Source organism: Thamnophis elegans, chromosome 1 (genome assembly GCF_009769535.1).
Source record: "Thamnophis elegans isolate rThaEle1 chromosome 1, rThaEle1.pri, whole genome shotgun sequence".
Classification (NCBI taxonomy): Eukaryota; Metazoa; Chordata; class Lepidosauria; order Squamata; family Colubridae; genus Thamnophis; species Thamnophis elegans.
This window is the reverse complement of record NC_045541.1, coordinates 27177618-27189866: the sequence shown is the minus strand read 5'-3', so window position 1 is coordinate 27189866 and position 12249 is coordinate 27177618. Positions and strand designations below refer to the sequence as shown.

General features: G+C 41.7%; 1 protein-coding gene across 1 annotated transcript in view; it reads left to right on the top strand.

Moving 5' to 3' along the window:
* LOC116523514 (collagen alpha-1(XXVIII) chain-like) overlaps positions 1-12249 on the top strand; it is an 83105-nt gene that overhangs the window by 28570 nt on the left and 42286 nt on the right. Inside the window, exons 20-28 of the mRNA XM_032238632.1 lie at positions 433-504; positions 1345-1413; positions 3146-3214; positions 3320-3388; positions 3516-3584; positions 5437-5505; positions 7070-7138; positions 7304-7372; positions 10090-10170. Of these exons, the coding sequence (XP_032094523.1) occupies positions 433-504; positions 1345-1413; positions 3146-3214; positions 3320-3388; positions 3516-3584; positions 5437-5505; positions 7070-7138; positions 7304-7372; positions 10090-10170 (636 nt within the window). The remainder of the gene's footprint in view (positions 1-432; positions 505-1344; positions 1414-3145; positions 3215-3319; positions 3389-3515; positions 3585-5436; positions 5506-7069; positions 7139-7303; positions 7373-10089; positions 10171-12249) is intronic.

Here is a 12249-nt window from a genome sequence, read left to right as displayed (position 1 = left end):
CTTATGCACGCCCCTTTTACAGACATCTTAGGAATGGGGTAAGGTCCACGGTAGACAGTTTAAGATTGAAACTGTGAGGGTTAACAACAGAATCCAGGCATCCCAGGTATTGACCACTCTGTTGCTGAAGTCGTATTTTCCGCAATCAAATTTGGAGCAGTTTACCTTGAGTTTGTATCTATTGTTTGCCCGTGTATTATTGAGGTTGAAGCTAAAGAAGTCATTGACAGGTGATACAAGAAGAAATAAAGATGCATTGATACAAGAAGGAATTGTCTATGTCTAGTTGAACTGACCAATGCAAGATGTTTGACTTTTTGTACAGATACATACTGAATTTTCCAACATCCTTTGCATTTGCAATATTTTTTTTGCTTTCATCAAGAAACTTAAAGCATGTGTTGTCTGAATGCCTTCTAAAACTTTTCCTAGGGTGATCAAGGTCAAAGAGGAATACGTGGTTTATCTGGACCAACCGGAGTCCCTGGACCTGCCGGGGCTAAAGTATCACTTTATTTTTGTTCTTATTATCATATCTGATCTCTCAACAAACTTTGTGACTAAGACTTCACTGGATATGGTCAATGTATGGTCAATGTAGCCGTGATATATGCCATATCCTGTAGCTTGCCATCACATTGCTTGTTTATTTATTTAATTGATTTGTAGAGCTGCCTATCTTAAGCGATTTATAATAAAAATAATCTGCATCAAAAGAAACTCCACCTACATTGGAAGTCTCTTCCTCCATGTTCATCCTGATCCTGATTTGCTAAATGAATAACCTACTTCTGAGCAGCTTTGTTAAATTTGGTACATCAGCTTAGGATAATCAAAATTTTAATATTAACTCATTTGGAAGAAGGTGGATTTAGGAAGCCTTTGTTAAAGATTTAGGCAAAAAGACAAAGAAACTAATCTGCAATTAGAATTAGAAACTCCTTTTTAAAAAGTGTCCATAAAGTATTAGTAACATAGGGAATACATCTGATTTTTTTTTTCAGATATAAAATGGGAGGTTGCTTTTAAAACATTTAAAAATTGCAATAATCTATCTACAGCCACATAATTCAATTTTTTAACATAGGGGAAAGGTTTACCCCCGAAATCAAGCCATTTGTTTATAGCTGGAAATTTAAGTTTACTGAATTCACTATGTGAGTGTTTTTCAACCTCAAGAACTTTATCGCGTGTAGACTTCAACAACCCCCAAAATTCTTCAACCAGAATTTCTGGAGAATTCCTGGAGTTGAAAATCACACTTTGTAAAGTTCCCTGAGGTTGAGAAATACTGCACTAAGTAATACTCCTTTGAATTTTTTCTTTTTTTTTTTCTTATGGCAGGGTGAACCTGGTTCCCCAGGACGTCTGGGAATACCAGGCCTTCCAGGACGTGCCATTACAGGACCCAAGGTAACAAATGTATTTTTTCTCTTTTAAAAAAACTTCCAGTTTTGGAGCATTCACAACTTCTTGAGGCAAGCTGTTCCACTGATTAATTGTTCTAACCGTCAGGAAATTTCTCCTCAGTTCTAAGTTGCTTCTCTCCTTGATTAGCTTCCACCCATTTGCTTCTCGTCCTACCCTCAGGTGCTTTGGAGAATAGCTTGACTCCCTCTTCTTTGTGGCAACTCCTGAGATATTGGATATTCATTAATTTTACAATATCTGGACATTTTGTGTGAAGTCCAGCTCCTTTTACATTGTGTGTGAGTCAGTTGTGTAGCCATGCCCACCTGGTCATATGACCACCAAGCCACACCTGCCCAGTCACATGATCACGCCCACCAAGCCACGCCCACAGAACCGGTAGGAAAAAAATTTAAATTTCACCACTGCTTTGAATCTACATCATAAGTCCCCTTTTTCAGGTAGATCATAAATTTAAACGCTCACTAAGCAACCAGTTGTAAATTGAGGACTACCTGTATTAGGGCAGAGACTCCTTCGGGTTCTAAGAACTTTCTTATGAATTAGCAAGGAGGTAGTTCTTTTACAAAAGCATCCCCTGTGTCCTTATCAATCTATTAAGTGCCCACCTCAGCATAAGCATGTCCAGCGCATCCTACAGGAAGAATTCCCTCCTATACTGAGAAAAGCACTCAGAAAGCAGAAAAACGTGGAGCAGTTTTATCTACTACTCGTTTTGCTCAAAGGAGAAAAGAATGGTCTCCCTTGAGGTCCTGTTGTCAGATGAGGCAGCCTGTGAGCCAGATTAGGACTATAAATTTGAGGTCCTAATAGTGTCTTTTCCTGTTTTTCCTCATGAGGCTGGAAAAAGACGGTGTAATGTAATAGTTGATGTTCTACTCCAAGATTGGGGGAACCAAGTGACTTTGAACCAATCATTTTTTCTCAATCTAACCGAATCTCGGGGTTATAATTGTGAGGAGAATAGAAGGAAGAAATACTAGGTATACGATGTCTTGAATGCTTGTCACAAAAGGTTTGTATTGCGGCCCACCAGCAGAGCTGGCAGCAGAGTCGGACAGTGAGAAGGTTGGGGAGGGGCCTTCCCCAGCCTCCTGGAGGCTGGGGAAGGCTCGGACGAGGGCTCTGCATCTGCTGCAGAGACGGGGCCGAGGCTGCCTGGCAGTGATCAGGTGCCTATGGAGCTAGACAGCAGTGAAGCAGAGGAACTGCTGGAGCGTGTTCCCAGTGTGCGCATGCGCAGAGCTGCCAGAAGAAAAGAACAACTCAGAAATCAGGGTAGACTTGGAAGTAAAGTCACAGGTGGAAGGTGATTGGCTCCTCCTATAGGAAATAAAAGAGGAGCAAAAGGGGAGTGGGCTTTTGCAGGAAACAATTCGTTAGATTCGTTTCAGGAGTGTGAAGATCTGTCCATGAATCTCAGAGACTCTGTGCCCAGTCTTTCCTTGCACAGCACCTCATTTGGAAAATATTTACAAGGTAGCTTTCCAAGATAGATAAGGTCTGTAGTCATAAATATTCCTGCGAAAGACTGTTGGCCAGGCCTTGCTGAATGTGAATGAGAGGAATTCCCATTCGTTTAATAAAAGGGGTTTTGTCGGGACCAGGACTCTGCCTTGTGCTTTTTGGGGAACCCTAGGTCAGAACAGTTTGCCATAAATCCAATAGATCAATGGAACAACAACAACAATCATTGTTTGTCTTATAATTGAAGGGTGACATTGGATTACCTGGGCCACCTGGGCCAATTGGAGAGCAAGGGATAGGAATTCCTGGGGCTAAGGTAACAACCATATTGGTTCCATACCAGTTCCTTTAAAGGAAAAGTATTCTACGGAGTGTAACTGCAGCTATAACAACATGTAACTATGTCTTTCTTTGTAAAAAGGGTGACCGTGGACAGCCAGGACCTCCTGGTCCATTTGGCCCCAAGGGAGATGGCTATCCAGGCCTACCTGTAAGTAGTCAACATTTGCTGTTACTTAAAAAGAGAATGTTGAGCAGTGAATCACAGTAAGAAAGAGTAGGAACTGCGAGCAGTTCAGAACCATTAACAGTTAAATCTATTTACTTCCTTACACCAGGGTCCTCCTGGTCTTCCTGGAGTTCCTGGAGAGGCAGGCCCAGATGGGATTGGATTACCTGGACCAAAGGTGCACTTTAAATAGTGTGATTATATGTATAAATTAGATAAATAGTAGTACATAAGAAAAACAGTGTATGTATAAAGTGTATATAAGATAAAAAGAGAGGAGGGGGAGAGGGAAAAGGAGAGGGAGAAAGAGAGAGAGAGAATGTGATAGGTTTGTTGTTATACAAAGTAAATAGCTGAGGATGTATGCTATTACCTTATTTTACTGTGCTAAAACAAGTTGGAAGTCAATGCTTCTTTTTTCTTTTTTCTGTTACTGTTTACCCTAATGTCAGCGTTCCTGAAGTCCCCAACTCCGATACAGGCATTTTCTCAAAGCTCCCATTTATTAGAATAGGTATACAGCCTCCATACAAAATTAGGACAGAAGCCTACATGTGACCCCATTTCAAAGTTACGATGGCTGAAGAGGTTTTGTGCCCATATGACGCACCACAGAGTCACTGCATCTCTCTCTCTCTCTCTCTCTCTCTCTCTCTCACACACACACACACACACACACACACACACACACACAGACACACACACTTCTCTTCTCCCATCCCACCCAGAGGTGGTATTCAGCAAGTTCTGACCAATTCTGGAGAACCAGTAGCGAACATTTTGAGTAGTTTGGAGAACCAGTAAATACCACCTCTGATTGGCCCCACCCCCATCTATTCTCTGCCTCCTGAGTCCCAGATGATCAGGAGGGAATGGGGATTTTGCATCACCCACAGAACCGGTAGTAAAAAAACATTGAATCCCACTACTGAGGCATATGTGTGTGTGAGACTGCGTGCACATATTAACCAAAATGTTTAAGCACAGGTGATTGAAAATGCTACAATGACCTAGTTCACTCTGTATCAGTAAACCATAAAAACATGAATAATAATTTATAAATTACACCTGCATACTAGCTAGGCTCGCATATTAGGTCAAAAATGAAACAAATCGTGCTATAGTTTAGCACAGGGGTCAGCAACCTGCGGCTCTGGAGCCGCATATGGTTCTTCCATCCCTCTGCTGCAGCTCCCTGTTGCCGGTCGGCTCCACAATTGATAGGGCTTTCGGTTAGGACAAGTAGAGGAAAAAGGATGCCATGCTAGGAGGTGACTCTGTGGTGGGGCAAGCAGACCTCCGGTCAGCTCCAGAATTGAACGGGGGGCTTCCAGTTAGGACTTTTGTGGCTCTTTGAGTGTTTAAGGTTGCTGGCCCCTGGTTTAGCATAATACACAAACTGAACCATAGATTTGAAACACAAATCTACTTTGTCTTGCAACATCTTTTCCCTGATTTGAGAAAAAGTCTATGAATTGTACCTTACAAGTAAATTTGTATGATTAATACATTGCATCGGCATCTGTTAACACCATCAAACAATATCTGCCTATCCCTCATCCTTTGGAAGGACTTGATAGAAGGACAAAATGCCAAACCTAGTCTAAACATTTGGCAAAATGGGCAGCCAACTATAATAATAATTATATTATAAGAGTCATGGTCACACAGTGGTTCGAGTGCAGTACTGCAGGCTACTTCTGCTGACTGCTGACTGCCTGTAATTTGACAGGTTGAATCTCACCAGGCTCAAGGTTGACTCAGCCTTCCATCCTTCCGAAGTGGGTAAAATGAGGACCTGGATTGTTGGGGGCAATAGGCTGACTCTGTAAGCTGCTTAGAGAGGGCTGTAAAGCGGGATATAAGTGTGCTATTGCTATTGCTATATCTTGTCACAATATCTTTTCTGCCTGTTCCAGGTCCTTGGAAAGGACTTGATGGGTACATAAAAATGCCAAATCCAGTCTAAAATCTGACTAACTCTGCAACCAACAATAATAATTTGAAATGTTTACAAATATACATTTTAGGGTGATCCAGGTACAAGAGGACCATCTGGTCTCCCAGGTGCAACAGGAGAGGGCCTTCCAGGACCAAAAGTAAGTTACACATCAAAAATAATTATATATGTAGTCAGTTTACTAGTCATATTAATTTAAGAGAAATTAATGTCATAACTAATATTTTGTGAATGAGAAGACCAAAAAATTGAAAACTTAGCAAACTGCAATTCAAATAATAATAAAGATATATTGAAGCAAATATAAAAAATTACCATTCTTATTGCAGGACTCGTTGAAATGTTACTTTTAGATTTATTTATTTTTTATTTATTTAGCAAATTTATATAGCTCTCAACTCACGCATGGGTGAATCCAGGTATCTTCCAAAATTTAAAAAATCATAGATCATTTCAGAAGTCATAGTTTGCTCTTGGGAAGTATTTTAAGGTAAAATATAAAGAATATAAAGAATAAGGTCGAGATATATCATGTTTTTGCAACTTCTCAACTTCTTCATTAAGATACAAGTCGTTCAACTTAGTTGCTTTAATGAAGCCACCAGTTGTTGGAGCAGACTGGTCGTTTTGCTGTGATTGGGATCAGATTGTCCCTTTTACCTCAGAAATCTTTCTTGGCCACCTGTTACTAGGCTGCCTGTAGCAAGTAGGAAGGCCACTATAATTAATAATAATCATTGATATATCACTTAGAAAAAATGCTGGTGTAAATGAATCATGCACAAACTACTTCTGGTTGGAACACTCTAGAATAAAAAGATAAAATATTCCTTGAATCGTATTTGACCCCTGGTGTCTTCACAGATACAGCTATGTTGTATTCTAGGCAGCCATATACTGTATGGCTGTATGTTACTGTCATCTTCTTGGATGTTTCCTGGACTTTTTGATATAGTCTCCTCTTTACCCAATACGACTTCCTTCCAAGTGTATATAAATAGAACTGTCCTTTAAGCCATGTTTATTTGAAAAAAGCAGCCCTAAGATCAGGGGTGGGTTCCTGCCAGTTCTAACCTATTCTATAAAAGAGGTTCCACAAATCTACAGGGCCGTTTAGAACTGGTTCCAGTTCCCTCCCACAGCCTGTCCGCACATCATCAAGATGAAGAGCGAGAGGAGGAATTCTGGGAGTTGAAGTCCACAAGTCTTAAAGCTGTCAAGTTTGAACACCCCTGGGTTTTTCTTTCTAAAGGTTTAGGGGTGCAAGGATCTTGTAACTTGACAGCTTTAAGGCTTGCATGCTTCAAATGCCAGAGTTTCTGAGCCAACATTTTGGTTGCTAAGCAAGAGCGTTTTTAAGTGAGTTTCACCACCTTTTACAAGTTGGCCACATCCACCCAGTCACATTGCTGGCAAGCTACTCCCACACAGTAACATGGCCACCAAGCCACTCCCACAAAGCAGGCCACATCTACAAAAGAGATTCTAAAAATTTTTGAAACCCACCACTGCCTAAGATATAAAATCAAGAGATGCTTCTAGCAAAACTGCAGTTAGAGTTAAATTGTAAGATAAACCGATTGCAAACAGGAGAAATTTCAACGATCTTCATGGTTCTTATACATATTTTTAGAGAGCAGCAAAATGGAATACGGTGGCATGTCATGATATCTTTAAGGATGGCTATACTTTTTTTCCTTCAGGGAAATATTGGACGACAAGGGCCTCCTGGTGCTTTAGGCCCACCTGGTGAAGGTATACAAGGACCAAAGGTATCATGATTTCTTGGACACTGTCTTAGATATAATATAGAAGGAAAAGCAGACTTCACAAACTAGAGAAAATAGAAATATATATTTTCAATCAAATTTAGAAAATAAGACTGTATTTAATATACAATAAAATTGCCACCTGTTCTGTCAATTAATTATAATTAGGGTGAACAGGGAATTCAAGGAATGCCAGGACCACGTGGGCCTCCTGGAGAAGGACTTCTTGGACCAAAGGTATGTGCTATAATTTTACACAAACATCCAGTTTAACTCTGTAGATATGGACTGCGTTATCAAGAGGTAACATGGACATTTAATGCTCCCAAGGAGCCTCTCAGAGAACCTTCCAAGAGATGAAAAAATAGGTTTTGATTTATGTATTTATCGAATTTTGAAATTGCCTCACAGAGAGACTATGGCCAGTGTACCTAATAAAATATTAAAACATAAAATCAATATATAGAAGCTTTTTTTTAAAAAAAGGTAAGGATGATTAAAAATCAATGTTAAAAGTTAACAAAAAGCCTGGAAAAAATGCACTTTGACCTTACTGCACCAGCAGATTATCATTTGACAGCATAATTCAGGGTAGATGATCTCTGATTGGGAACAATGAGGGATATGCTACATTTTTTCTAAGGCAATTATTACTATAATTTCTAAATACTTGTAACGTTTCTCTAAAGAAAACAATACATTTATAATTTGATGGACCTGACCCATTTGTTTACTTGATTGCTGAATGTAATTCCTAAACTGTCTTTTTTCTTTCTTTCTTTCTGCTCAATTGTGTCCAATTATCAGAGACTGCCTGAACGAGTCTCTGCAATTTTCTTGCCAAGGTTCTCAAAAGTAGTTTGTTTTGTCTTCCATCCTAATGCTGAGAGAAAGTGACTAACCCAAGCTCATCTAGCTGGCTTCATGCCTAACGGGAGGCTAGAATCATAGTTTCCCAGTTTTTAACCTGATGAGGCCTTAATCATTATACCAAATTGGCTCTCAACATATCTTATCCATACAGTAAATATTTTCCTGGGAATTCTCCTATGCTTACCATTAATTGTGGAAATAAATACTTAGGCATTTAGAACGGGAAATTGTAAGCCAAGGATAGGCTTCCTAATGCCCATGATTACCAATATAACTCAAATATTTCCCTTGGTGCTCACAGAAACCGCTTTGGTCGCATTGACCGATGATCTCTGGAGAGCCAGGGATGGAGGCTATGCCTCCATCCTGGTACTCCTTGACCTCTCAGCGGCTTTCGATACCATCGACCATGGTATCCTTCTGCGACGACTGCGGGAGGTGGGGGTGGGAGGCACTGTCTTACGGTGGTTCTCCTCTTACCTCTCAGACAGGTCGCAGTCGGTGTTAGTCGGAGGGCAGAGATCGACCCCTAGGCCCCTAACATATGGGGTGCCGCAGGGTTCGGTTCTGTCCCCCCTACTTTTTAATATCTACATGAAACAGCTGGGCTAGATCATTCGGCGGCACGGGATAAAATACCACCAGTATGCGGACGATACACAGCTGTATCTGTCCGCCCCATGCCAACTCAATGAAGCAGTGGACGTGATGAGCCAGGGCCTTGAGGCTGTTAGAGACTGGATGAGGGTTAACAAGCTTGTGCTCAATCCGGATAAGACCGAGTGGCTGCTGTGCTTCCCTTCCACTAATTTGTCAAGTGTTCCATCTCTCAGGCTGGGGGGTCAAATACTATGCCCCTCAGACAGGGTCCGCAACTTGGGAGTCCTCCTGGACCCACAGCTGACTTTTGAACACCATTTGTCAGCTGTGACCAGGGGGGCATTTGCCCAGGTTCGCCTGGTGCACCAGTTGCGGCCCTACCTGAACCAGGAGGCTCTCACAACAGTCACTTGTGCCCTTGTGACCTCTAGGCTGGAGTACTGCAATGTGCTCTACATGGGGCTGCCCTTGAAGAGTATCCGGTGACTTCAGCTAGTCCAGAATGCGGCCGCGCGAGCGATCGTGGGTGCACCTCGTTTCACCCACACCACACCTATCCTCCGCGAGCTGCACTGGCTACCTGTCGATCTCCGGGTGCGCTTCAAGGTGCTACTTGTCACCTACAAAGCCCTGCATGGTATTGGATCTGGGTACTTGAGAGACCGCCTACTGCCAATTACCTCCACTCGACCAATTAGATCCCATAGATTAGGCCTCCTCTGAGTTCCATCAGCCGGTCAATTTCGACTGGCAACCACGCGGAGGAGAGCCTTCTCGGTGGCAGCTCCGACCCTATGGAACGATCTCCCCGTGGAGATTCGTACCCTCACCACCCTCCAGACCTTCCGCATAGCCCTTAAAACCTGGCTGTCCCGACAGGCCTGGGGCTAAAGACCTTAACCCCACCCGAATTGTATGAATGTTGTGCTTTTAACAATGTATTGTCTTATGTGTTTAACTTGGTTTGTCCTCCCTCCCTTTGAACTGTGAGCCGCCCTGAGTCCCCCCCAGGGAAAAGGGCGGCATACAAATAAAATACCTATACCTATACCTATACCTATACCTATCTGACTTTGAACAATAATCACTAAAATGACAAAATATTAGCCTCAAACATCCCATTGATTGAGGATAAGCATTATTACAAAGAAAGAAAGAAAAAGATGGGTAGCTGCAATACCATACCAAACAACCTGGACGTGAACTCATCTGCCCAGAAAAAGGCAAAAGGAGATCACAAGGTAATCCTTAGCTAATGACCATTCATTCAGTGACATTCAAAGTTACGATGGCACTGAGCAAGTGTAGTTGGTTCTCAACGTTCCCACTGTTCCAGAAGCCCTGTGATCATGTGATTGCCATCAGGATTCTCGGCAACCGGTTCACACCTAGGATGGTTGCAGCACCTCATGGTCACATGACAGGAATTTACATTACATTTAAATAAGATGCTTTACAGATGTTGTGTAACTAATTCAAAGGGTGACCGTGGAACTGCAGGGGAAAGAGGAAGAAAAGGCGAAAAGGGCAATATGGGAGACCCTGGAACAGCTGGAGAACCTGTAAGTACATAAACCCCATCCAACAGATGCTGCAGAATACGTTGCCGAAACGCTGCATGTGCATACATCTTAAGTATTGGCATTCGTTTCAATCAAATAATTGGGTTACAAAATAGGTACTTCTTATAAGGGTCCAGATCAATTCTTAAGAAGAATGCAGGAAATCCTCGATTTACAATAATTCATTTAGCAACCATGTGAAGTTACAAAGGCACTGAAAAAGTGACTGACAAACAGTCCTCACATTTATGACTATCACAGCATCTCCATTGTGAAGCGGTTAAAATGTAAACATTTGGCAATCAACATGTATTTATGATGGTTGAAGTGTCCCAGGTCATGTGGTTGCCACTGGCAGCCTTTCCAACCAACTTCTGACAAGTGAAGTCAATGGGAGAAGTTGAATTTACTTGTTGACCATATCATTCACTTAACAACTGAAATGATTTGCTTAACAATCATGGAAAAAAGTTCATAAAAAACTGGCTGCAACTAACAATTACCTTGCTTACCAATGGAAATTTTGGTCCCAATTGTGGTGATAAGTCGAAGACTATCAGTAATTTGAGTAGATTAACTTTCTGAATGAAAGTTCCATCTGGAAAAAAATGGGTTGAAATATCTGTGATGAGTAGAATAACAGAATTCAAAACCAGAAGCACAATTATACATTCCTAATATTTCAAATAAAATTATAATAGGGAATTGTTGCTTTCTGAACATTTTATCAGTGGGGTCTTTGATGCTCTCTGAACTTGATTGTTTTCTTGCAGACATTTCATTACCAAGCTAGTCAATGCTCATTGCATGAATGCTAGAAAGGACTAGGGTTTACCCACTTTTTATATACCAGTGATTTGCCCTTGGTGGTTCTTTGATTAGGCTGTTGTATACACTTAGCTTCTTTGTCTGAGTTGGTAGTTCCTTGATTGGGGTATTGTTTACTTCTTGATTCATGGTCTAGTGTTAATCTCTGCTTATCTGGGTGTTGATTGCAGGTGAGGAGATACTTCAGTCTTTTTGACTCTTTGTTTCTTTTTTACTTTTTGATTGTCTTTTGAATTAATTATACCCGCTTCTCCATCCAGTAACGAATGCCGAGACAAGCTTAACTGGAATGTACTTTATTAGCAAGAAACCAAAACCTCGGTGGGTGAAAGCCAAGCATAACAAACAGATAAGGATCTTGGCAGCAACTCAGACAAACCTTGGCAGCAATCCAGCCTGCCAAGCTAGTTACAAAAGTTCTCCAACTTTTAGTCCATGCGTTGACTTCTGCAAGAGGGGCGTCTGCACAAGCAGTCCTTAATAGTCTGGAGAGGAGCCTAATGACTACCAGCTGAGTGCAATTATCTCCTGTACTTGCGCAACTGTTCCTGATGCCTATTAGCTCTTCGGTGCCAGGCATCCAGGAACAACTCACTGTTGGTGTCTGGATCACTCTCCCTTGTCTCCTCCCCACTGGTCCAAGGCTCAGGCGCCTCCTGGTGGCCAATCAGCCTCTCTGCGCCCTGCTCAGAGTTGGAACCCTGTCCAGGGTCCTCCACATCCTCCAGAGCCGACTCATGGGGCCCCTCGCTGTCGGAGTCTGGTGGCAGCTCCAACGGCTCCTGCTGGGCCACAACATATATTTATATATATATATATATCAGTGGTGGGTGCGGATGGGCGGGGGGAGGGAGCTGGAACCAGTTCTAAACTGCACGGTAGATTTGTGGAACCTCTTCTATAGAAGAGGCAGGAATCCACCCCTGAGATATATATATATACTTTTAATATCCATTCTTGGATAGTAAGCAAATCTTCCTTCTTCCAGTATTGCACCACCAACAGTCTTGCTGCCGTTATTAAATACAAAATCAAGTTAGTCTCTATAACAGTACAATCAGTAGTTATACCTAACAAGAATAACTGAGGGGTAAACTTTATCCTTTTTTAAAGAACATTTTGCATAATCCACCATATTTTTATCCAAAATGCTTTTACCTTTTTACAAGTCCACCATATATGGTAATATCGAGACAATCACATCTCCAGCATTTAGGTTGTAAATCTGACTCAATCTTTCTTAATGGGCAC